Source organism: Piliocolobus tephrosceles, chromosome 1, assembly GCF_002776525.5.
Source record: "Piliocolobus tephrosceles isolate RC106 chromosome 1, ASM277652v3, whole genome shotgun sequence".
Lineage (NCBI taxonomy): Eukaryota > Metazoa > Chordata > Mammalia > Primates > Cercopithecidae > Piliocolobus > Piliocolobus tephrosceles.
Window position 1 is genome coordinate 137,755,405 of NC_045434.1, and position 26,356 is coordinate 137,781,760.

Genomic DNA, 26,356 nt, shown 5'->3' on the forward strand with positions numbered 1-26,356 from the left:
GGCTGAGGTGGGAGGATGGCTTGAGCCCAGGAAGTCGAGGCTGCAGTGAGCCATGATGGTACCGCTGCACTTCAGCCTGGGAGACAGAGTGAGATTGTCTCAAAAAAAAAATATGTATATGTGTGTGTGTGTGTGCATATATATATATATAGAGAGAGAGAGAGAGAGAGAGAGTACTCTTCTCGGTTAAAGTAAAAATAGGAGACAGAGTCTCGCTGCGTCACCCAGGCCGGAGTGTAGTGGCGCAATCTCAACTCACTGCCACCTCCGTCTTCCATGTTCAAGTAATTCTCCCACCCCAGCCTCCCGGGTAGCTGGGATTACAGGTGCCCACCACCACGCCTGGCTAATTTTTGTATTTTTAGTAGAGATGGGTTTCACCATATTGGCCAGGCTGGTCTCAAATTCCTCACCGCAGATGATCTACCTGCCTCAGCTTCCCAAAGTGCTGAGATTACTGGTGTGAGCCACTGCACCAGGCCAAACAATTTTATTTATTTACTTATTTATTTATCTGTGAGTCTTTTTGGTATTACAACTAATAACAGATACACACCAGTAGGATTCACTAATGCATTTAGAGAATGTAAGCAAATTGTTTTCAGTTATGTAGGGCTAAAGACAGTTTGTTGAGTAGGGTTTAAAATTATTCCTATTTTCTTCTCCTTATTACACACTTAGCACAGTGCCTGGTAATAGTAAATGATTCATAAATGTTAGCTAAGATTATTCTTACTACAACCTGAGCTTTTCCTGTAAGGTGGTTGGGGGACATCTGTATTAGAATGATATTTACTAAATCCAATTTTATTTCAAGATCTGGAAAGACACTCTTAGGTTGGTTTCTTTCAGATGTCACTTTCGGTAAACTTCCTTATCTCCCATTGTTGCTAACCTGATCATGCTGGCTGTCAGTCAACAACCTTTCTTATGCAATCACTACTGTGTCTAACACTGTACCAGACATTGAAGATCTCCAGGGATGTCAACATTACCTAAAACCTAGAGTCCAGTCTGTTTCAGTTTTTACTAAAAACAGCAAAGTAATTTGGAAAGTGAATTTGGCGAATGAGGAAAATGCAAACTGTACAGAATGTTTTTCATAATATTATCTGCTTTTGAAGCCCAAGTAGTATAATATTATGTAAATGCCATAGTTCCTTCATAACCTGATTGCCTCTAAAAACAGTAGAAAATGCCCTCATTGTAACTTGACCAAGTACTATACAGTGTACAAGTAAGAATTCTTTGCTAGGTAATGGGCTTTTAATTTCATGATTGAAGTTTTGTAGTCACCCAATTATTCTGGAAAATCTCAGTCTTGAGCTCTTCAAATAGTGCCTCTTCCACATTCTCTTTATTATATCTTTCTAGTACATTTTATGTGTTGTTCATATATTCTAGCTCCTTGTATGTCTGCATTAATCCTTATGATTATTTATTTAGATCTCTCTTCCAGTTCTCTAATTCTCTCTTTGTCAGCATTAATCTGTTACTTAATCTGTCTTTTCCAAATAACTAATTCTTTTAAAAAATATTTTCTTTAAAAATCTTTATTTTTTATTTGTACATTGACAAACTATACTTATATATATTTTAATTCTTTTTGTGTTATGTTTAATGTGCTTTTTTTTTTTTTTTTGAGACGGAGTCTCGCTCTGTGGCCCGGGCTGGAGTGCAGTGGCCGGATCTCAGCTCACTGCAAGCTCCGCCTCCCGGGTTCACGCCATTCTCCTGCCTCAGCCTCCGGAGTAGCTGGGACTACAGGCGCCCGCCACCTCGCCCGGCTAGTTTCTTTTGTATTTTTTAGTAGAGACGGGGTTTCACCGTGTTAGCCAGGATGGTCTCGATCTCCTGACCTCGTGATCCGCCCGTCTCGGCCTCCCAAAGTGCTGGGATTATAGGCTTGAGCCACCGCGCCCGGCCTAATGTGCTTCTTAATCCACTTATTAATGCATTTTTACAAGTTCTACTTTTTTTTTTTTTAAATTCACTTGGTCTTTCTTATGGTCTTGTTTCTTGCTCATACACCCAATCTTCTCTCTTATTTCTGTAAAAATATTGAATATATTTTATATTTTTATATCTTATTCAAATACCTGAAGTCTTTGCAGATCAGACTTTGCTATTTGTTATTTCTGAAGCTCTTTCTTATAATACCTTGCTATTGTGTGTACTTTTGATTTTTGGCTATGAGTTCACATTTTGTGAGGATTTTTGGGGATTGGGATAAAGTTGGGTTTCTCAAGAACTGGTCTCTACTGGCTTCATCAAAGTTCAGTTGTCCTTTGAGGACTCCTGGGAGTCAGGATGCTGGCTTTATTTATTTATTTCCAATAGCGTTTTGAAGTATTATTTACACACTATAAAATTTATCTGTTAAAGTTCAGCTTAATTGTGTTCAGATGTTTACAAGACTGTCGATGGATTGAGTAAAATCTAGAAGTTGACATACTGAAGGAAAAAGTTAATGTACTTGTTGTGGGAGGATGGGGAGAGGACTTGAATTATTTTGATGAAAAGGAATGAGACAAGCAAATGATTCAAGTATTTATGGATTAAAGAATTTAAAGATTAAAAGATTTGTTAGTGAGAAATGCAGTTAAAGGAAAACATAAATACAGTAAGTGGAAGAGGACCAGAATATTACATTTGGCTAATTCCTACTCATCCTTCAGGTTGCTTTGAGCATGCCAATTCTTCCTGGAAGCCATCCTTGATCTCTCCCAATCTGGCTTAGGTGTCCCTGCAATGTATTCTCAGAGCTCACTATCAGTTAGAGTAATTATCACGATGTGTTGCTAATTACTTGCTTACCTTTCCGTGTCTTCCTCTAGAGAGCAGGGGTCAGAAAACTCCTGTGCCTATTTTTGTAAAGTGTTATTGGAATACATCCACACCCATTCATTTATGTATTACTTATAGATGCTTTTATGCTGCAATGGCAGAGTTTACTTGCAACAGAGACTCCACAGCCTAAAAAAGCATGCAAATTAACTTCTTGATTCTTTACAGAAGAAGTTTGTTTTAGTCTGTGAAGGCAGAACAGTGCCTGGCTTGTTTACCGTTGCATCTCCAGCACATATCACAGTGCTTGTCACCTAGAAGGAGCTACATAAATACAAGTGAATATACAGATTGAATGAAAAGTTTTCAGATTCTGCTGTGATTGAGTCAGGGGAAAAAAACAAGAAAAAGTTTTCAGAGACATCTCTTTTGGGGTTATATGGAACTTGGAATGAATTTAATCGGAAAATATATAAAAGTGGGTATATAGTAGGTAAAAGTCCCATTAGGAAGAATTTTAATATAATGTTTATAAGTCAGAGAGGCAGCTAAGCATAGTAAGAAGAATCAGCCAGACCTGGGGTCCATGGCTGACTCTGCCTCTCACTTGCCATGTGGTTTCCATCAAATGATCAACCATGCTGAACTTCAACTTCCTTTTCTAAGGGTGGGGCTTATGATTTCTGCCTTCATAGAGTGCTCTCAGGATTCAGTGAGGTGCTATGTGCACAGTCCCTGTCACATAGCTGACTCTCAATAAATGCTGGTTCCTTCTCACCTTGTTTCTTTTCTTCCATGACAAAGTAACTTTCTTTTCCTTGCAGATAGACTGGAATCAGTCCTTTGGTAAGGTTTTAAATGACCTCAAGCCCACGTTATTTGTGTTTTCAATGCTGTTTATCAGATAAAAGTCTGTGTTCCACTCAAACGAGTGCCATGTTGTTGAAGGCGTGAAGCCGAACTTCCATCTTGCCACAAGGGCAACCACCCTAAGATTTGCCTCCTGTTTCACAGCGTAAACCTTCCCACCATAAACACAGAATTCATCTGAGTTCAGAATCCTCTGTAATTAAAAAATAAAAATGACTGAAGTGCTAGAAAAAGGGATGGTTTGCGCAGGGGTAGCTCTTGGTATGGGGTAAATTCTGCCTAGCATAGTGTCTTTCCCAGCTCAGCAGGACTTCTTCCACTATATCAGTCTGCCCGTCATCTGTGTGACTTTGGGTAGCTCACTTAATATCTCTGGGCTAGTTTCTTTCTTTCTTTGCTTTTTTTTTTTTTTGGAGATGGAGCCTTGCTCTGTTGGCCAGGCTGGAGTGCAATGGCGCTATCTCGGCTCACTTCAACATCTGCCTCCTGGGTTGAAGTGATTCTCCTGCCTCAGCCTCCCAAGTAGCTGGGATTACAGGCATGCGCCACCACATCCAGCTAATTTTTTTCTTTTTCTTTTTTTCTTTTTTTTTTTTTTTGAGACAGAGTCTTGCTCTGTGGCCAGGCTGGAGTGCAATGGTGCAATCTTGGCCCACTGCAACCTCTGGCTCCTGGGTTCAAGTGATTCTCCTGCCTCAGCCTCCCGAGTAGCTGGGACTACAGGTATGTGCCACCATGCCCAGCTAATTTTTGTATTTTTAGTAGAGACGGGGTTTTGCCATGTTGGCCAGGCTGGTCTCCTGGCCTCAAGTGATCCACCTGCTTTGGCCTCCCAAAGTGCTGGGATTACAGGAGTGAGCCACCACGCCCAGCCTCTGGGCTAGTTTATTTTTAAATAGAGTCTCTCTACCAAATCACAAGGTGCTTGTGAGGAATAGATAAGATAATATGGATCCTAGAGGGTAGAAATTTTAAAAATGGTAAAGTGGTATATAAATGCAGCTTTCTACAGCAGCATGGCTAATTCCCTGCTTTGTTGGAATCAGAATAAATGCTTCCTTTCTTTCCCGAATGAATGGAGGGGCCAGCCATCAATTTGGGTGTAGGGCCTATGATGTAGTGGGAAAGAGGATGTCATCTAGGGGCACATGGGCTGAGCTCTCATCCTCTCTCTGTCACCTAGTAACTATGTGACCTCGGGATATTACCTAACCCTAGTGTCTTTTTTGGTCAAAGTTGGATAATAATACCTATTTTACAGGGCTTGTCAAGAAGTAGAGGAAATAATGTATGCTAATTTCCTGACATATGAAACTCTTAATAAATGGTTGTTGCTATTTTATTTTCAAGACATGCATTAGGAAACAGACATCTTTCAATGTATGAATTTCAGCAAAATGTTCTTTCAGCTGCCTTTTTGGTGGTCTCCATTAATTCTTTATTGTGGACTCTTCTGCCCCTAATCCTAGAAGCTCCTGTGGACCTTGTTACAGGTTCATGCCCTAAGCCTGTTGGTGCTGTGGAAAGGTTGGCAAGAAAATTAGTATTTCTCCTGGTGATTAGCAATGAGTTTCTCTTTCTTGGTAATAGGTGAAAGAATAAAAAGAAGACTCCTGTAAATGGAGCCTTTATTAGGTAACAGGTTACTGTTTCTGCCATAGTTATGCAGATAAGTTGTTATACTGTTCTTGAAACATCTGCTTGACAAATCCCTTTAGAGTCACTCTTTGAACATAACACATATCTTCCCCCATGATAGCAATAATAGACCACTCTACAGGTTAAAGCAACATGCCATTCTCTACTGGATATCAATATTTTCCCATCAACATTTAGTAGATCCTAGGCAACCAAAAAAATATCAGCTGTCACTAAGATTATCCACCATTATTGTTCTTATCATTATTGTGTATCATTAAAATCTACCAAAGTGATATTAAGATTGTCCACATGAATGCTCATTTTTCTCATGTTAGCGCAGCATTTTTCTCTGAAGTCTTTTTGTTTGTGAATGCCCAAAAAACAGCAGGCAAAGGAGAAACCTGGGAAAATAATTGAAAGCACTTCTCTACCACATTCCAAAGACAACAGAGACTGTCGCTATGATTAATTTTTCCTTCTATCCTGGCACACTGCAACTGAATTGTTATTTATCTATATGTGATGGGTCCTACATAGCTAGTATTTTTGTATTTCTATTATGGGGAGGAGAGATGATGCTTTAGAAGCTCTTCTAAGACTTGAGAGAAAATTTTAGTCATTTTAAAATTTACATTTATAAGTTTCCCCTTATCTTTCCTAATATTTTTCCAGTAATTTTTCTCCAATTAAAACTACGTACATAAACACACGTTTGGTGAACATACACATGCACCAAATAAATATTCATATTTAAGTATTGGAAAAAGCTAAAATTAAACACAACAATAACCTTAAATATCTGCCTTTGCCAGCAGAGTAGAGAAATTTGATGTTGAAGTATTACATGCTAGAATCAAAAACGTAAGACTATAGCTAAAAGAAGCTCTAAAATGAGGCAATTCTGTGCAAAAAATAAACGAGTATGTGCCAAAGATTTAAGTAGTTGGAAACTGTGTTATAATATTACTACTTCTGCTAATATTTAATAATATAGAGGCCCATGGGTGGTTTCACAAGGATTTTTATTTTCTGAGAATGATTTTGAGCTCACAAGCCACAAAAATCAACCTTATTTCTTTTCCCTATAAGAGTGCTTGTAGGAAAATATGTACTGATATAGGCTGAATCTCCCTATACCCCTCCACCTCATCCTGTAACTTGAAAATATGAACCTGAAACTCCAATAATGAGTGACTTAGAACTGGAAACACATATTTTTCCTGCCAAAATATAAAGGACCTAAATTTTCTGAACTAATCTGAAAAATGAGGAAGCTTGTTTCTTGGACAAATAATCTATGACAATTTTCAAAGCACTGTCAAGTGCTATGGGCAAATATAAAGATGACTTGATCTTGCCTTGAAGACATTGATATTGGGAATACTAAGACATGTACACACATGACAATAACAAAGAGAGTGACCTCAGCTGCCAGTAACTCTTCGCCTAAAGTGCACTGGTAGTTCAAAGGTCAGAGGTGTTATTTCCTCTTGGGGGCATTGGGAAAGTTTTATGGAGGAGGTCCAATGTGGGATGAATCATGCTCTGTGGAGAGAGGGCATTCTAGGCTGAGGGTAAGAGTGTTGGTTGGTGGTTAAAATCGCAGAGACTTGAAATCAAATCTTGGTAGTGTGGCCAGAGAAATGTACTTCTTTCTGCCTCAATGCTTAACTAGAAAATGGAGAAATTCATTTGGTACCTGGTACATGTAAGTACAAATACGTGAGTGTTATTATTAAAAGGAAGCATGCATAAATACGCACAGAGCTAAAAAGTATGGCACATGGGTGGAGAAGAATATTAGCTCTATATAAAGATTTGCCCTCAATGTGTTTAGGCAGCTAGGATTCATTTAAAATAAAATTAGTGTTGACAAGGATTTGTTTTATTAGTTGTACATCTATAGCACAAAGCAGTGTGCACCTGTGTGGGATCCTCAGTCTCCTTTATCAAAAAGAGATGAAACTCCTGGACTGATCAGTGGTGGGGTCATGCCTATGAAGAACCACTATGCTCCAGCCTGGGCAACATAGTGGGATCCTGTTTCTAAAACTGAAAAAAAAAAAAAGAAAGATAAACAAGGATGTCTCTCTATCACTTACTGATGGAACTGATTTGAAATATTTTTTTTTTTGGTCAAATTGGCAGGTCAGATAATAATAATAGCTAACATTTACTGACACTATGTGCTAGTCACTTTCAACCTCATGACAATTATAGGAAATAGCTGCTGTCATTACCCTATTTTACAGATCCAAAGGGGAGGGAACAAAAAAAAAAAAAATAAGCAACTTGCCCAGGGCCATACAGCTAGCAGGTGGTGGAGGCAGAAATTAAACTCAGGCAATCAGACATTAGAGCCTTCACCTTTACAGTACTGTTCCATTGCATCCAGGCAGTTGTACACTGAAAATGACCAAGTCTTCTCCCTCCTGCTGCCTCATGACTAGTTGTCAGACCGTGGCAAAGTCAGTTTGATCAAAGTGATCCTAATAATTTGGACACCAATTGCACAGAGTAATGCTTCTTAAATTGTATAAGTCATGAGGCCTTTTGGAATCTAATGAAATTCTACAAATGCTCTCCCCAGAAAGATTCACCTCTTCCCTCCCCTAAACAAATAAACTTTTAGTTACAACCTCATGGAGTACACAGTTCCAACCCAAATCCATCCACTAAGCTTCTAGAGGCTAAAAGACTCTAAGGGAAGAACCCCTAGACCTGTAGTGACATCTATATCACTTTCATTATGGCCTGAAAATAATAGAACACTTACTATCTTATTGCAGAAGTGAAAATATATGAGTCATTTAAAATCCCTGAGTGCTCTCTCCAATATTACTTGCAGACAAATAATCCCTTTACATTTTAAGACATGTGTGGAAAAGCGGATTTTTCTTGTGTAGAGCCAGCTAAAGATTTATTCCTGGCTGGGCATGGTGGCTCACGCCTATAATTCCAGCACTTTGGGAGGCCAAGGTGGGAGTATCACTTGAGCCCAGGAGTTTGAGACCAGCCTAAGCAACATAGTGAGATCCCATCTCTAAAAAAAACTACAAAAGTTAGCCAGATGTGGTGGTGTACACCTGTAGTTCCAGCTACTTGGGAGGCTAATGTGAGAGGATCACTCAAGTCCAGGAGGTTGAGGCTGCAGTGAGCTGTGATTATGCTACTGCACTCCAGCTTGGGTGACAGAGCAAGACCCTGAAAAAAAAAAAAAGAAAGAAAGAAAGGAAGAGAAGGAAGGAAGGAAGGAAGGAGAAAGAAAGGAAGAAGAAAGAAAGAAAAGAAAAGAAAAGAAAAGAAAAGAAAAAAAAGAAAGAAAGAAAGAAAGAGAAAGAAAGAAAGAAAGAAAGAAAGAAAGAAAGAAAGAAAGAAAGAAAGAAAGAAAGAAAGAGAAAGAAAGAGAAAGAAAGAAAATGTACCTGAGGGGAGGCAGGCAGAAGTATGCCTTATCATAGTACCAGCCCTTTGATTGACCACTCCAGCTCTCCATTGGTGTGCACTCTAGGTATTTATCTCTGTCAATAACTAGAAAAATCCTTTAATGCAAAATTTGATGAGTGATTATTGTTTATCAGTGATAATTATAGCTAATAAGTGCTTATTAATTGAGTGCTGATTATTGGTAAAACACTTTTCTAAGTCCTTTATATTTTTTTCTCATGTTATCCTCACATCAATCCTTAGAGATGGACACTACTATTATTCCCATTTTATAGATGGAGAAATTTGCCTGCATTCAGAGCTAATATGTGGCAGAACAAGGATTCCGCCTGGGCTGCCTGACTGCAGAGCCCAAAGCCTGTCCTTTCAGCCACCTGCCCACTCTCCAGAAGAGAGCACCCTTTGTATTTTACTGTATGAGATCTCTGCACCATTCCCTACGTTCTAGACAATGGGGCTCTGACACCTACTTCTGCTTTATCTGATTAGAGAACTGGGGGAGAACAGCCTCGGTTATGGTCCAGGCCATTATCTGCTCTTTGAGTGCAGGGATGCTTTTGGTTGTCCCACACCAGACTTTTTCCACCTACTCCAGGCTCAGGTGATTAGTTCCCTCCATACGGACTCATTGCCAGTAAACTTGATTACTCAAACTTTGCTCAAGGGCCAACTCTGCTTAGCCCAATCAGGGTCTTGCTAAGGAGTGCCGACCTGTCCTGCACATGTCTTGCATGATCTCTGGTCTGGGATGGCTGTGCTGCACTGGAAGCCTGTCTTATTAGCAATGTGAACATTTTGTGCTGCCTCACCGACTCTCTCTATACTCAATTCTGCCCTTCCTGGGCTTTTCGTTCTTTGGCCAGCTGTGCCTGTGATCTCCAGGCTGTGGTGATCAGAGGGCATAAATTCCTTGCCCCACTTTCCCAGGAAAAGGACTTCCTAATTGGGGTCTGAGCTGAAGTGGCTCTTCCTATATTGAGATCCTTTGTGTGTTTTCATTAACTATGCTGTGTCATCACACAAGCAGTGGAGGCGGTGGGGGCACCATACATTCATTCATGATACATTTATTAAGCACCTACTTATGTTCCAGGCGTTGTGCTGAGTGCTGAGGTTGCCATGGTGACCAAGATCAAACTTGTTCCTGCTTTCATAGTTTATTGTTTTTGAATGAATCCGATACAAAGAGGCAGTTGCAATACAATTTGATAAATATTCTGATAAGGCAATAACAAGTATTTTGAGAGCACCTAAAAGGGGCAACTACTCCAGACTTGAAGGGCTGGAGTGAACCCTGGGAGAAGTGGCATCTGAGACCTGAAGGCTGTCTAGAAGAAGCTAGGCAGGCAAAGAGGTTGGTAGTTGGGTAGTAAGGAGGAGAAAGTGTTCAAGAAAGAAGGAGTAGCAAATCCAAGGACCAACAGACAGAAAAAGCATGTAACACCTGGGCAGCCGTGATTAGATCAGCATAGCTAAAGCAGAATTTGCGGTGACGTGTGACCAGATACTATGCTGGTGAGCTGAACAGGAATGGGGATATGAAGGGCGGCTATCATTTACTCTTTCTATGTACCACATAGGTACCACTTGCCTTCATAGACTAAACTACTGTTGCTTGAATATATAGGGGCAGCGATGAGGCTAAGGAGCAATATTTGTTGAGTCCTGGTACATGTTGGGGATGATGGATAATCTCGGAGACCTTTCATTCCAGACTCCAGTCCATACCACTTAAGGGCCCCGACCCAGCCAAATGCCTTCCTCCTTCAGGTAGAGTCCCTTGTGGCTCAAGATACACCAGAGTCTTCCATCTGTTACTGCCCGCAGTGATGTCCACTCTGAAAACTGGCACCCTTAATCAAGGTCCCCTCTGCTACTTCTGCTGCTGCTTCCACAGCCAGACCCGGCCTCTATTGCTGGGATTAACCTCCGTGTACCACTAGCTACTGGGAACTAAGCCAGGCCTTTGGCATTCACCAGCAGCCCTACAAGGTAGAGGTGCTTCTTTCCATTTGCGCAAATGGGGAAACTGAGGCTCAAAAACATTAAATTACTTGTTGCAAGCCACAAAGCTTTAAGTGACAGGGTTGAATTTGAACTTCATTTAATCCCAAAGCCACTACCACACAACAGTTTCTCTTTCCCCATCAGGCTTGTAGTTCTTACTGAGATCCCTTGAGTCTGCTCCTTTGGTTTTCTAATTGACCCTTTTCTTCAGCATGAGTCCCCAGATGTTGGGCCAGAGGCTTTTCAGAGGCCTCTGCAAGAGTTTTCCTTAACCTCTCACAAGAAAGAACTGAATTCAGACATCTTAACCCCCGAGGGCATGTTCAATGACCAACAATAGCCTGCCCTGCCCAGCTCTAGCTCCAAGATTGGAGGCAGCCTCCCACCCCCGACTTTAACAACAGCAGTACTTTCTGACTTTGGCTAGTATTCTTGAATTCGCCTCAGAGAGTCTGGTGATGTTTTTATTCAAATAGATATTTAGGCAGCCCTTGGTACACCTGAACATCCTAAGTGTGATTTGCAGATGAGGTTCCTTCTTTGCCTCTCTACCCAGACTCTTACTGCATGCTGTTTTTCTATTTACTTTTATTTTTGTCACCTTCTTTCATTATTTTAATGTTCAATTTCTGTGCTAAAAAAAATAAGATTTTTCTGTTCTTCTACTCCCTCCTGCCTCTTTCCTCAAACACCAGTAAAGCCCAGGGACAAATCTTATGGATTCTACCAGTGGAGATGAATGTGTGCACTAGCCAAGGCTCCAGCTTCAGACAAGGGTAGTAATGCATCAATCACCAGGCTTTTATTAAGTGTGTCTTCACTAAAAGCATAGCTCTCCCTGCAGCCAGCCAGCCTTGGCTCTGCACTCCTGAAGGTAATCGGGACCCTGTCACTAATTACTCTTCTTCCCGGCAGCAAGTAGAAAAGGCAATTTTCAAATTGTTTCTATGGATCACAGGGCATTTTCTCCAGAATATCACTCTGTATAAAAAGGGCATGCAATTATTTCCAGCTAACACAGTCAAGACATTTTATGGAAGAAAAGCAGTTCGCATAGTGGCCATTCTACAACTTAGAGTCAATAGACTTGAGTGCAAATCCTGGCTCTGTCCTTTACTAGCCGTATGAATTAGGGCAAATCACTTAATATCTTTGAAACTCACCCTCTCCCTCCATAAAATGGGAATATTAGTTCCCATTTTACACTGGGATTATAAGGATTTTACGGTGCTATTACAAGGATTAGGTTAGTAGGGATTAAATAAAACACATAGTTTTGACCCAGGAGGTCCTATTAATGTATTTATTATCAAAAAAGCCCTCTACCTGTCAGTCTTCAGAACAATCTGATATATTTTCATTTGCTGCTTGGGATTCCCTTTTTTCTATACAAGTTCCCATTCTTCTTCAAAAGTAGAATGTGATATTGCTTCCATATATACTCTGAATCTCATCTTTTGCAATTGTATGATAAAATGAAGGCTTAAGTAACTTTCATCTAACTTTTGGCTTTCATTTAGCCTTCTTCAATAAGATGCCTGTGTTTTCATTGCAGAATGATGAGTTGGAGTTTGTCAGAACTGGCTATGGGAAGGATATGGTAAAAGTTCTCCATATTCAGCGAGATGGAAAATATCACAGCATTAAAGAGGTGGCAACTTCAGTGCAACTTACTCTGAGTTCCAAAAAAGATTACCTGCATGGAGATAATTCAGATATCATCCCTACAGACACCATCAAGAACACAGTTCATGTCTTGGCAAAGTTTAAGGGAGTATGTGTCATTCTTCTTAGATGCTGCCTATCTTGATGCAGAATTTGCTATAAAACAGCATGCGGTGTTACTTGCTTATTTCAAGTCCCCTTTGCATTTTAACCTATTTTTACATTTAAGCCATTTTTTAAAAAATGTTCTTTTCTAGCCTAAATGTCTCAGGATTGGAGAAAACTTCGCTGAAAAACAAACAGACCAACCAACCTCACATCTTTGTTTCCTCGGCTCTCATCTCACTGCAATCTTTTAGGCAGAAAATCTTACTGGACAAAATAACATGTTATCTCTAATTAGAATCAAAGGAAAATCAAGGTCCTGAAAGAATTTCAGAATAGAATTTTACACATTTTTGTTATGCATTTCTTTGAGTCTTACCATGTATTTTTAATTTTTTTTAGAGTGGTGTGCATTTATAGAAGAAAATATCATTTCACTTCTTGTTATTAATACAGAAGAATATCTTGAGTATGAAATACATTTATTTTTATTGTTGAAATCTGTTTTCCAAATTTTAATACCCTTCTAACTTTCCCAACTCTATTACCACTTACTATTCATATACAGTGGTTATTAGGACTTTTCAAGCGAGACTTAGATCTGATAGAACTGATATTTTAGCATTTCCAGCTCTGGTTTCTTTTTTTTTTTTTGGGGGGACGGAGTCTCACTCTGTCACTAGGCTGGAGCACAGTAGCATGATCTTGGTTCACTGCAACCTCCACCTCCCGGGTTCAAGCGATTCTCCTGCCTCAGCCTCCCAAGTAGCTGACTACAGGCACATGCCCCCATGCCCAGCTAATTTTTTTGTGTATTTTTAGTAGAGATGGGGTTTCACCGTATTGGCCAGGATGGTCTCGATCTCCTGACCTCGTGATACGCCTGGCTCAACCTCCCAAAGGGCTGGGATTACAGGTGTGAGCCACTGCGCCCGACCCCACCTCTTGTTTCTTTAAGTGTGAGTGAAGCTGTGCTGGGTCACCCAGATTTCTGGGCAATTAAAGTGATTTTTTTTTTTACTTGCCACGAAGTCTAAAAAGACAAGAAATGTAGACTGGAAAGCTTCTTTTCTCATGTTTTTTCATGAAATCCATACCCATAATTCATTAAATGAACAAACATTACAATGTAATTTCTACAACTCCTATTTCTACCCTGAACCTTTCTCTTGCTAATCAGAATGACACAGCAAACATAGATGGGGCTGTGGAAAAAAGAATTGCATTCTTTAAAAAAATCATTTGAAAGTAGACCTGTACTGTGATATGGACAAGGGCCAGGTAAAACAGATTCTTGTATTTCCTGTATTGTGTAGGAGTTTGCAGAAAAGTGAAGAATGGACCTGAATGTTAAAAACTACTTAAAGTCATTCATTATGGATAGAGTGATCGTGTAACTTCTTATCCAAACCAGGACACTTTTGAGCTCAAAATAGGATGCTATTCATAATTATTCTGGGCCTACAAGTATAAAACAGAATTATACTGGGGAAGCCTGTACAAATACTTCACTTTAATTATAGGCAAAGCCATTAATAATTTGTAGACTGTGCTAAGACCATAAAATATTACTAGGGATTAATATGGAAGCTGCATGATGGGGGTGGAGAGCTGGGATCAATAGAAGGCCTGTATGCAAGGTAAGGAAGGTGAAGTGGCCCTTCATTAGCATTCCTTGGGAAACTGGGAAGCCTCATAGAGTTCAGAGTGTTATAGTGTGCTGTGTACAAGTGATGACTGAGCTCACTGTGAGAAGAATCTGAATGTTATTTTTTGCTCATCCACTGACACATCCTCTCCTGCAAAATGGGTTTCTTTTAAAAACAAAAGAGTCTCACCTGGTGATGGTGATTATTAACTTCATTTGCAAGCTCTAGTAAAAAACTGAGATAAACACCTTTTTCTCTTGAGATAGACTCTATTCTGTACTTGTCTAGTTCTAAAACGCAATTCATCAGGAAAGAGAACATCATGAGCAATATCAAAAGATAAAATTACAATGAGTTTAGTTATAGACTGAATTGGTTTCTATTTACCATTAGGGATAGCTTCTGTTCTACAAAGAAGAGTAAGAGCTTTCACTGGGTGAGAACAGAACGTTGGGTTTTGTAAGATGGGAACAAGAAACAGAACAATGGAAAAAAAAAACTGATTGGTTAACATCAGGTTTCAGATTACTTTTTTGGTAAGAGTTAAAGTAGAGGGGACTTCCTTATTATGCTGACTCAGATAGACTGGAATCTCCTGTTTTCAGGAAAAACTGGTCTGTTTTGGTATCTATCTGCTTCCTTAAAGCTTCAATTGGATTATGTGGCATTTAGCATAAGTGACTCCATTTTGGTCCGGTCTGTTGGGGCCTAATGCAAGAACTTAGTCCAAAGCAATGACCTCCCATAATTTCATTCAACAGTATTTATAAATTATTTTTAAATGGTACAATTATTTCTGGTTTGAAGCATCTTGTTTCTTTTTACAGATCAAAAGCATAGAAGCCTTCGGTGTGAATATTTGTGAGTATTTTCTTTCTTCTTTTAACCATGTAATCCGAGCTCAAGTCTACGTAGAAGAAATCCCTTGGAAGCGTCTTGAAAAGGTTAACTCACTTATTTGTGCTCTCAGTTTAATTAAAGAAATTGGCTTTATGGCATGTACTGAAATTTTCCTGGAAATAATTTGTTTCCCTAATTTTCAGAATGGAGTTAAGCATGTCCATGCATTTATTCACACTCCCACTGGAACACACTTCTGTGAAGTTGAACAACTGAGAAGTGGTAAGAAACTATTTTTCATGCTTTGATTCTATAGTAGCAACTTCAGGGTGGTTTTGTTTTCTTTTTTCTTCCTTTCTTCTAAACAATTCTGTTTATTAACATGGAGGAAAACTGTAGAGAATTTTTAAGACTTTTAAATCTGAGATAGAAATGAATATTGTGACTCTGAATTGCATTAAAGAATTATCTACTTTTTGTGTTAAAATATAAAAATGAAATAATTCATTTTGCACAACCCTGGGGAATGAGTCAGGTAGATCATTTTTATTACCAGATTTTGAGGTAAGGCGACATTTAAAAAGGCCCAGGCTGAAAAGAACCCACATCTCTGAATTTTCTGACCAATATTTTTTGTGCCGTATCATGTCACAATTATAGTAACCTTCATAGGAAATATTTACTAAGGAATAGTCAAGTTTTCCTGAAATTTTATTTGTGTAATAAAACCACTAATTTTGTAATTCCTACAAAATGCATCTCATTTAAGTTAGCAATGGCAAGGATATAATTCTATTTGCTAGGAAATTTCAAAATTAATTATGAAACACAATTATAACATAGGTGTTATCAGTACTGATAATTGAACTTAGCAAATATTAAAATTTCCACAGCTTGTATTCCACAGATTTGTTGAGCTTGTCAGAGCAGAGTTCAAAAATTGGCTAAGAGTTAGACTAGAGGACCTCTAAGAACCATGGAGCCAAAGCTGGTAATAATGTCTTTATCTCAATAAAAAAATAAAGTTTAATGATTGTTATAAAATGAAAGGGTTGGCTCTGAAATTTTTCTATTTTCCTTCCCTCCCTTCCTTTACTCTTCCCCCCCTTTTTTTTCTTTGCTGTTCTCTTCCCTTCCCTTCCCTTCCTCCTTAGTAGAAATTTGAAGTGGCATCTAATGAATATCAGATTTATTATAAGGTTAATAAAATATAAGGTCCCTTCTCATTCTGAGTTCTTTTGGATAACGCCCTCCTTAGGAAGTTCTAGTGTATTAGCTATTTTTAAATATTTTCCACTATCTGAATTAAAGTCTGTACATAACTAGGGCCTTCTCAATGTTTGATATTTATAAAATTAATGTTATAAAAACAGTTATAAAATTAATGTTATATAAAAGGGACTAAACAGTTGTTGTATTTGGTGGAAAAGATGATCTTTATCACCCAGGTGTGTAGTCATATGCTATATTAGCTTTCTGAGCTATTTGTTAAGTTAAATTGGAACTAAATTCTTTCTTTCCTTCCCTCCTCTCCTTAGCCCTTCCTTCCTGCCTTTCTGCCTCTCTGGTTCCTTCCTTCTTTCCCTCTCCCTTCTCTTCCTCCCTCCCTTCTTCCTTCTTTTCTTCTTCCTTCCTTCTTGTCTTAGATATACAGCTTTGGAGGAGAGAGAAAGAAGTTTCCTGACTCAGTGTTATCCTATCCAAGCCTCATTAACTACCCCCATAAAATTAGAAACTCGAAATCAGCTCTGCCCAACTAGAATATAATGTAAGCCATATATGTAATTTAAAATGTGTTTTCATAACCACATTAGAAAAGCAAAAAGAAATTAGGGAAATTAATTTTAATAATATATTTTATTTAAATAACATCAAAAATATTTCAGTATGCAATAAGTATAAAAATTACTAATGAAATACTTTACACTCTTTTTACAAAATTATCTTTAAAATTCTGTATTTTATATTTGCAGCTTATCTCAAGCTATGCTAGCCATAATTCAAGTACTTAATAGCCACATGTGGCTTAGTGGCTACTGTACAGATCAGCGTCGCTCGGAACTGCTTTTCGGTGACTTTTGGGATATGCTTTTTAACATTTGTTACATTTTTCAATTATGTAAAATCATAACAGCAGCTAGGATTAGGCCTCAAGAGAGCTAATTAACAATGAGTGCATTTATGCAAAGTGCTTATGTCATTCATTCATATACTATTCATTCAGCAATTAGACTTCGAGGACCGATCATGTATGCAAAGGGCTGTAGAGAAAGAGAGGAATAAGATGTTCCCTGACCCTAGTCAGACAGATTGATTGCAATATGAGAGGCTAAAGACTATGAGGAAGGGATTAAAAGCATGCTATGGGAACTGAGATGTGGAAGAAACTCTTTGCAGAGCAGTCTGTCTGGAAGGCTTGACAGGGGAGGAAAAAATATTCCAATTGACTTTTGAAAACTGATTCAGAATATGCTGCGCATTGAAGGAGGAAAGGGAATTACAGGCAGAAGAAACAGGATACATATGAGTATAATCCATGAGGAGTGGAAGAGGGGAAGTAAAATATTTTGAGCACTTGCTTCATGCTGAAGACTATGCAGGGGAAGTAATTTATTTAACTGTGGAAAGGGCAAAACATTTAAGGGACAGTAACAAGTTCAGTGGGTCTGATTTCTAGAATGTAAGAAGGGAGATGAAGATAAATAAGTTGGTGATTTGGGCTGGAATCTGAAGGGCCTCATGTACTATACACAAGTTTAGTATAAGATGGAGGCAGTTTTGCGCAGTGGTGAAGCAAGAGGCCTTGAGGTCAGAATGAATCATATTTGAATTTGAGCTCCACTACTTAATAACTTTGTGATTAAGAGCAAAGTTACTTATACTACATTGGTGAGTGGGTTTTAATTTGTAAAACAAGGATACCAGTGCCCACTTCAACAACTGTCCAGGGAAACAAAGGAGATCAATGCTAAATTTATTTTATTCAAGCATTTAGCATAGTACTTGGCACACCAGAAGATCTCCTTAAATAATAGCTATAGTTATTGTTCAGAGTGACAACAGAGAACCAGAGAAGGTCTCCAGTGGTCAGATTAGTATGTGCATGTTTTTGGTCAGAAATTCTAAACAAGGTATGGTGATAGGCTAGAGAAACAGGCAGTAGTGAGACATTTGGAGACTTCTTGCAAAGATGAAGTGATTGGGTCTAAACTAAAGCAGTAGAAATAGAGCTGGAGGGACTGAGAGGTTGTAGGAAACATTATGTGAGACATTTTTGAAGTGTAATCAATTGGTCTTAGTGGTTGAGTAGGGATGAAAGATTGGAGAGAAAGAGGAGTTAAAATTGACCCTAATGTGGGAGGACTGGACAACTGACTAAAGAGATTACACACAGGGGAAGTTTTCAGGTGGGAAGCTGGTGAATGTGGGACCATGTGATGGAGATAGATTTGGGGCACATCAGCAGATTGGTGGCAGGTGAAGCCACAGCAGATAGGGGGTAGGTAAAACCATAGGGAAGAAGGAGACCATTCCAGAAAAACATACAAAGTGAGAAGAGTTTGAAAGAGGAGATGGCCTGGGAAAAATTCCCCACTGTAAGGGTTGGGCAGTTTAAAAACTGAGACAGAAGAATGTTTAGAGAGATAGAAGGAAGATGAGGGATGATAGTGTCATGGAAGCAGAAGAAAAAGACATTTCAAGAAATTAGGGATTTCTGAGTTACTGAGGAACCAAGATGCATAGCAAATAAGGCCATATGCAGTGGCTCAGCACTACAAGTTTACGTCTTTTTGTAGAAGTCCAGTTCAGTGTCTGTGTGTGGGGTTAAGGGGGTCAGGTGGATGCTGTGCTCCATGAAGTTCTTCAGGAACCTAGGTTAGTGGCAGCTTTATATTTTTAATCCTTACTTTTTGGTGTCGTCTTGAGAATAGACCCCCATACCAGACAGCCAAAGAAAGAGCTTGGAGGAGCCAAAGGAGGGGCAAAGTCCCTGAAGCATAAGCTCCCGGCCTGGAAACAGCATGGATCATTTCTACTGGAGAGAGCTCAGTCACATAGTCACACCTCACTGCAAGGGACACTGCAAAATGTCGTCTAGCTGAGTGCCAGGAGGAAGAGCAAGTAGATTTCGCCTCTGCCACAGGAGATTTAAGAAGTTGGGGTTCTGAGAGGACTGATGAGAAACTATGTTGTCAATAAATAGACATCATTGGTGACTTCCCAGAATACTTTTAGTAGAGCCATGGAGGTGGAAGTCAAGTGGCCAAGTATAGGGCTCTGCTGATCACAAAAGGAAAACAGACTTCTCTTTATATCCTTTTCCTTCCAGGAATGACCAAGAGTTGCTATCAGCTTGAATTCTAATCACCTGGCTGCAGCTGAGTGGAAAAGCTAGCCACCATAATCAGGTTAAAACGTTTTCTTTCTGCAGAAAGATACAAAGCTTCAGGGTATTGAGATCATTGTGGCAGTATTCCCAGAAGCTCCAGCTTGACTCATCTGGAGTCCAGCCCCCAATTCCCCCTCTGATTTCATGCAGGGCTGGCAGGGATTGGGGTAACGGAAGAGACATCTGTTGCCTTAAGTGTATACAGGTATGTGTGTACACATGTATAGGGGTGTGTGTATCTTTCAGTGTTGTGTGTATGAAGATGAAATTTCTACTCTGTCCCTCTTCGGAGAGTAGGGATGTATGCTCTTTTGGTAGCAAAGTTTAATTCTTTATTTGCTTGTTATCCGAGAGCTGAAACTGTAGGAATCGTAATGTGAGAGAATGTTACAATCATTATCCTAAGAAATGCCCTTGTAAAGGCTTAACTAAAGAAAATAGTAATTATATTATACACACACCACTCACACATTCACACGGTGAAGGGTGTTGTTACAAACACCTGAGCAGTGCCTTTGGTGGGGGACTGGCTAGAATGGTAAGACTTCTGCCCCCTCAAACACATGTGCTTAATCACATGTTCAGTCATGCCACTCCCAAAAGGACTCCTCCCAGGAGGAGGTGTGACTGGGTGTCTCCCGATGGACTATATTCATGCTTACATAGCAAATGAACAAACATTTCTAGAAATCCTACTGAACTTCAAGCACCACTTTAAGCCCTAGGAATTGCTCTAAAACTCCCATTACACTGTTTCTTCCTAGTGGATCTTTTACAGCTCCATCACTAGGCTGTATTTTAGTTGTTTCAAAGCCTGCTGATTCCACAGGAGAATCTGGAAGACAGAAATAAATTTGTTTGCCCAGAGGATTGAGGGCTGGTGTTACGTTTGTGACTTCTCAAGCCCTGAGAGGAGAACTAGGACCTAGGTGTATGATGCAGGCTGTTGGTTTAGGTATCATATGGCATCGAATCTTCGGAACTCTTTCTGTCATGTATCAGTGAGAAACTACAAGCTTAATGACCTTTAAGTCATTGGTATGATCGAGTCACTAATTTGAACTAAATCGACCCCCAAACCTCTGCACTATTTGACTTATAACTCACAATTTCTTCAGCACCGAATTTCTCCCATTTGACGCTAATTATGAAATTTAGCTAAAGCATGGCTAAATAGAGGCATGGAAGATGAAAAGAGACCTCAAATACTAGATTGTGTCTTCTGGTAGTGAAAAATACTTCCTATATATCTATTGACATGAAGGGTAGTGAGGGTGGGGGATGGTTGTAAGGAAGGCAGCTGATGAAATCCGTCCTGGAGGAGAACACATTTAAGAGGTGACAAGATGGGCAGATGGAAGAAGTGAGATGGGAGAAGTGGGAGATCCAGGACGGAGATGGCTACTGCCAAGAAGTCTGTTTATGTCCTTTTGATATCAAGACTAAAGTGCTCTTCAGTTCCTCTGTAAGAAAAGTTCTTGGCAGATTTGTGGTCTTTAAAAATCTTCTTGATCATCACCTGGTTGTACAAAAGCCCAGTTAATTTCCTACCATCTGGGTGATGTCATCTCTTTCCATCCAGAATTGCACAGAGGGAGCTTTCACTCTCCCTGCACGAGCTAAATGGACTCTCCAAGGCAAATATTTAATTGATCTTTACTTTTCCTAGCACTTTACAAGTTTGAGATTTTCTACTAGAATGATTTAATATGGTTTTAAAATATCTACCTTTCAGCTATTTGTGTCCTTTTTGGAGGTGTTAAATGTGGAAGCAATTATCCTCTTATGACAAGATCTTTTTCTTGGCTCAATAAAGCTTTGTGCTTTGTGACACCTGATGCGTAGGTAAGGAATTGGGCTTATTTTCTATTAATTCGCAGTGAGTTTCTTTCCCTTAGATAGCTAAAGGGTAGGATGTATGATTCTCTGAGAGATAAGCCACAATCTGCTAAGTGTGTAGGAGGACACTAAAAGCTAGAAAAGATTATGTTCTAGCAAAGTGAAATGTGAAAAATCTTTCTTTTGCATTACTCCATAACCATGGCAGAAAAACAAAACAAAACAAAAAAGCTGATTAAGTGATTTCATGGGGCGTAACCTAGAAAAGGATAGTTTTTGAATTACTTCTTGTCAGTCTAAATGGGAATCTTTTTTAGAGGGTGTGAGGCATCATATTTTTAGTTGATGGGCCCATGATTTTGAAAGCCTCAGGTTCTTACCAATGTTCAGAAAGCTGGGGCACTGCCAACAGAGAAGATAAAATAAGCTCTCTGATTTCATCCAGCATGTCTGATGTGTGCCAGGGAAAAATTCTTTTAACATTCAGAGAGAATCATTTTTGTTGTTGTTGTTGTTTTTAATAGAATGATGAGAGCATCAGAGTAGCTGGTTTGTGTTCTGCCAAAACTGTGGCAATAGTTAATTGTCTTGGGGAACATGAGACATTTTATTTTGTGTGAAACTGATGCCAAAACACATTTTAAAAATACAACTGCTTTCTCCATTTTTAGATTCCAGTGAGAAAGCAGATCATTTCAAAGTGGCCTAGTAGGACTGACACTCCCTTAAGGTCAATAAATCTTATCCTAGGGCTGGAGATGGATAGGACGGCACATTAGAAGTAGTTTTCAGAACCCAGTAAGACTTTGTGAAACGTGGGAAATATTTATAAGTTGTCAAAGTCATTGTGAAAAAGTCAATTATGGCAAAATCATCATCATCACGTTTGTAGAGCATTTATGTAGGTCAGCCATTCTACTAAGTCCTTTCGTGCATTCTCTTAGACATGTGGCAACTGTAGGAAATAGGTATGATTATCGTCTCCATTTTGCAGATGACAAAAGCAAGGTAGAGAGAGGGTAAAAAAATTCCCTCAGGAGCACGGAGCTCATAAAAGTGGGGGTTGAGGATGCAGGGAGAGCACTGGGATTTGAGTTCTAGGAATCTGAGTCTCAAAGCTGTCGATTCAACCGCTATGCAACATTGCATCCAGGAATCCTTTTACGGTTAACCCCATTGGACGAGCCAAAGTTTGACTGGCTCACACAGATGCCAGCAGTCAAGGCCAGATGAATAGGAAGAAAACAATGTAGATAAAGTTTGTCTTTGGTTCTTTTTCGCCTTCTTTTTATTCTCCTGCAAGAGTTTCTGCTACTCATTTTAACCCCACTCCTGACTGCAAACCCATGTTTCATTTCTATAGGATTTTGTTTTCTAGAAAGGCTTACCATGGGAAGTAGATTATCATAGTACCTTACAAAGGCTTAATGAGTCACTCCCTTAAGGGATGTTTATTTGCATTTCAATAGGAAATGTTTAAGGAATACAAAGGTTTTTAGATAGCCAGGAGCCAACTCTAAAAAGTGATTATTCAATCTCAATTTCTGGCCAATGGAGATAGTATTTTGCAGGCAGGATGCTCTATCTGAGGTCCTTAAAGCACACTGTGGATAGGAGGTGGCAACCTTGTCTCCTGGAAAGGCCACTTATAGAACACAAATGGGGAAAGGGTCAAAGGAAGGAGGAACCATTGCATAGATGGGAAGTGATCCAAAAAGCGGAAGAAAAGCATAGGATCTCATAATGTGGTGCTGAGTTTAAACTCCACCTCTGACAGTTTCTAGCCATGTGACTATGGGCAAATGATTAAAAGTCACATTAAAATACTTGCTTTATAGAGTTTTGAGAACTAAGTAAGATAAAGACTGAAAACTGCAGCAACCAAAGGTATGTCTACAGAGAGGAGTTTCTTAGCCAAGGTTAATACCCTTCCTTTCACGCCCTGCCACACTGTGTGTGAGTTGGAGGGGACCAGGAAGAGAAATGGTAAAGTTTGATGGGGCTGAACTGTCTAGTAAAGAAAGATACTAACTTGTGCAATACTTAATCCTTGATATGAATCAATCTTGCTAAACTCATTCATTCTTTCAACAGATACTTATTGATTGTTTCTGTAGTTCTACTGGGTTTGAGGCTCACACTCACTGCATGTAACAATGTTGATTTTGTGAGATCATGACTTTATACATTTAGAATCCGATAAACTCAGTCAGTTGAAGGCGTTAGGTCATTGCTGGTATCTTTCTCTTGCTCCTTCTTCAGATGTAACTTCCAGTAAGTACTTCAGAAAGTTAAACAAGGATGATTTCCTGTTTCACTGCAGTATCCTGGGACATTCTGCACAGAACATCTTCTTTAATCAGGACATATCTGATTAAATGTTTTATCTGATAGGTGTATATTGAAGCATGGAATATACAGAAATATAGACTTTATTTACCTACTTTTGAAACTCCACAACTCCTGAGTTAACTGTAGCAATGGAAACCACATAGGTGATGTAAACCATTGCATTTTTAAGCACTTCCTTGGATTTTAATTGAGGATCATCAGTTATATTCTTGTTCTTCAACTAAGACCATGTGTGTAATGATACCTGACACCTCTGGCTCTTGATTTTTAGATTAAACTTACCAGAAAGGATAGATATTGGTCGGAACTAACAAAGAAACTGAAAAAAGGTTTTTTAAATAATCATGCCATGACACTTTGCTATTAGGGTTTGTCAAGTGCTCCCTGAATGTCCCCAATCCTTGCCAGCCTGTGCAGACAAATAATGTCATAGTAATGTTAATACTGTTCTTTTTTGGATGACACCTGTCACTCTTCCACCTGCCCCATTACCTTATGAAGGGGCAGTAGAGACAGAAGGAGAGCCATATTGTCCCTTCCATTGTTTTCAACTCCCCGCTCTCTCCCTCAGGTACCCATGAAACAACTTTGTCCCTTCTCCTTCAGCAGAAGAAACAAAAGCCTTTACAGATATCAACTTAGGCAGATCTATCCCTTGTGAGTCACCAGCTCCATCTTCCCTGTCTTATTTAGCCTCAGCCAGGCCCACGCTGCTACCCATTTATGAAGCTGCCTGGTTTTGCTGAGCTGATAACCATAAGGGAACTGGGATGCCATCACAGCCTAGTGGAGATTGGGATCATCAGCTACTGTAGCTGATCAGCATGAGCACTACCCACAGTAAAGGGATCACAGTAGCAGGTAGAGGAGTGGCTCTTAAGGACCTTATTAACACATTCCAGCATGATCACCTGTTGGAGGAGATGGAACTCAAAATACATAAGGTGAGTTGGCCAAGAAGACACTCCCGCATATAGTTGAGAGGAATGTATTCATTTCTGTGACCCTCAGTACGCAATGGAGTTTAATCTTAGACCTTCAGATTTTCTAGGGCAAGACAGGGCAGGGAGTCATGGAATCCGGATGGAAGCAAAGGCACACTATCCTCTTCACTTGGATTTCAGAGGAAGTAGGATGACAGAAAACATGGGCGGTGATGTAGTTTTTGTACAGAATGTGTCATGTTTTAATGACCAGGATCCTCTGTGCTAGGTATCAGCAGCAAGGCACTGTTTGTTTATGACCTCTGCCACTCCTGACTTTCTACTTGAAACAGGACCCCCTGTCATTCATTCTGGAATCAAAGACCTCAAGGTCTTGAAAACAACACAGTCTGGATTTGAAGGTTTCATCAAGGACCAGTTCACCACCCTCCCTGAGGTGAAGGACCGATGTTTTGCCACCCAAGTGTACTGCAAGTGGCGCTACCACCAGTGCAGGGATGTGGACTTTGAGGCTACCTGGTATGAACATGTGCATGTCGTGTCTGCCCTTGTCCCGGGGCCTAGACTTCATAGAATCTTAGGATGTAAAAGAGAAATTTAGAGGCTATTCAACTCAACCTCCCACTATTCAGAAATCCCTTCTGTTTGTTCTATTTATTAAATTGGTGGTTCTTAAACATGTATGTGCATCAGAATCACACAGAATCAGAAAACGAAGCTTGCTGGGCCCACCCCCAGAGATTCTGATTCTGTAGGACTGAGGTGGGGCTCAAGAACATGCATTTCTTGCAAACTCCCAGGGGATACAGATGCCATTGGACCAGGGACCACACTTGAAGAAACACTGCATCAAATGAAGAGAATATCTGGCCTTCCTACCTCATAGTGATGCAGAGAAGGCTAAACGAGGGTGACCACTTGTTCCACTTTGTCAGGGACTTTCTGGTTTTAACACCGAAAGTCCCATGTCTCAGGAAACCTCTTGGTTCCGGGCAAACTGGGATAATTGGGCAATGTAGGCTAAACTCAAAATGATATGATGTTCACAAAAGCATTTTATAAGCATTAAATGCCTTAAAATACTGTCAACTGAAATAACAGAGAAATTCTCAAAGATGATGAATTTATTTAGGAACACACAGGAAATCTGCAAATTTGTGGGCTGGCTGCAGGAAACAAGTATATCCTAAGAGGTTGAGGCAAGGGGAAGCTTTTAAAAGCAAAAGGAAAATGTGTACATAATTTGTTTTGAGACAAAGAGAACACTGGTTACAGTGGCTATCACGGGAGTTAACGCCAGCTCATTAGTGGAGACCGTGTCAGGCAAGTGTTCTTGTACATCCGGCTAGCTGTCCTTGTGACTCACGTCGCGAGCCGCTGTTTGAAAAGTCCTTGGCAAAATTCTTGTTACAGGCATATGTACATAAGAGCCCTTCGGAGAGTCTTCGCAATAGTTCTTACAGGCATCTGTGCGTGAGGGCCCTCCCTCAGCTTCCTGGCTATTTATTTATTTATTTAGCGTCTGACACAAGTGACTCCATTTTGATTCTGATAACTCACAATATAAAGGTATGATTATTATTATATCCTGACAGGGAGTAATTAGACCTCTCAACTTTCAGAACTTGCTTTTTGATTAGGTATCTCATTCCTTTGCTAAAGTTCTGTAGAAATTTCTACCCTACCATAAACTAGAATCTGCATGCATACCCTTCCCCCATCACCCACTCCCACAGCATTCCCTCCCACTGGTGTAGTTTTTCTCTGCTTCTTTTATTATGTGATAGGTTTTTAAATGCATGATGAGAACCCCGTCACCT

The 26,356-nt window shown here is 39.7% G+C and overlaps 1 protein-coding gene across 1 annotated transcript in view; it reads left to right on the top strand.

Annotated features, from left to right (window-relative positions):
* LOC111540355 (uricase) overlaps positions 1 to 26,356 on the top strand; it is an 89,778-nt gene that overhangs the window by 58,035 nt on the left and 5,387 nt on the right. The window contains exons 2-5 of the mRNA XM_023208658.2: positions 12,308 to 12,526; positions 14,999 to 15,115; positions 15,215 to 15,293; positions 24,869 to 25,055. Coding sequence (XP_023064426.1) covers positions 12,308 to 12,526; positions 14,999 to 15,115; positions 15,215 to 15,293; positions 24,869 to 25,055 — 602 coding nt within the window. The remainder of the gene's footprint in view (positions 1 to 12,307; positions 12,527 to 14,998; positions 15,116 to 15,214; positions 15,294 to 24,868; positions 25,056 to 26,356) is intronic.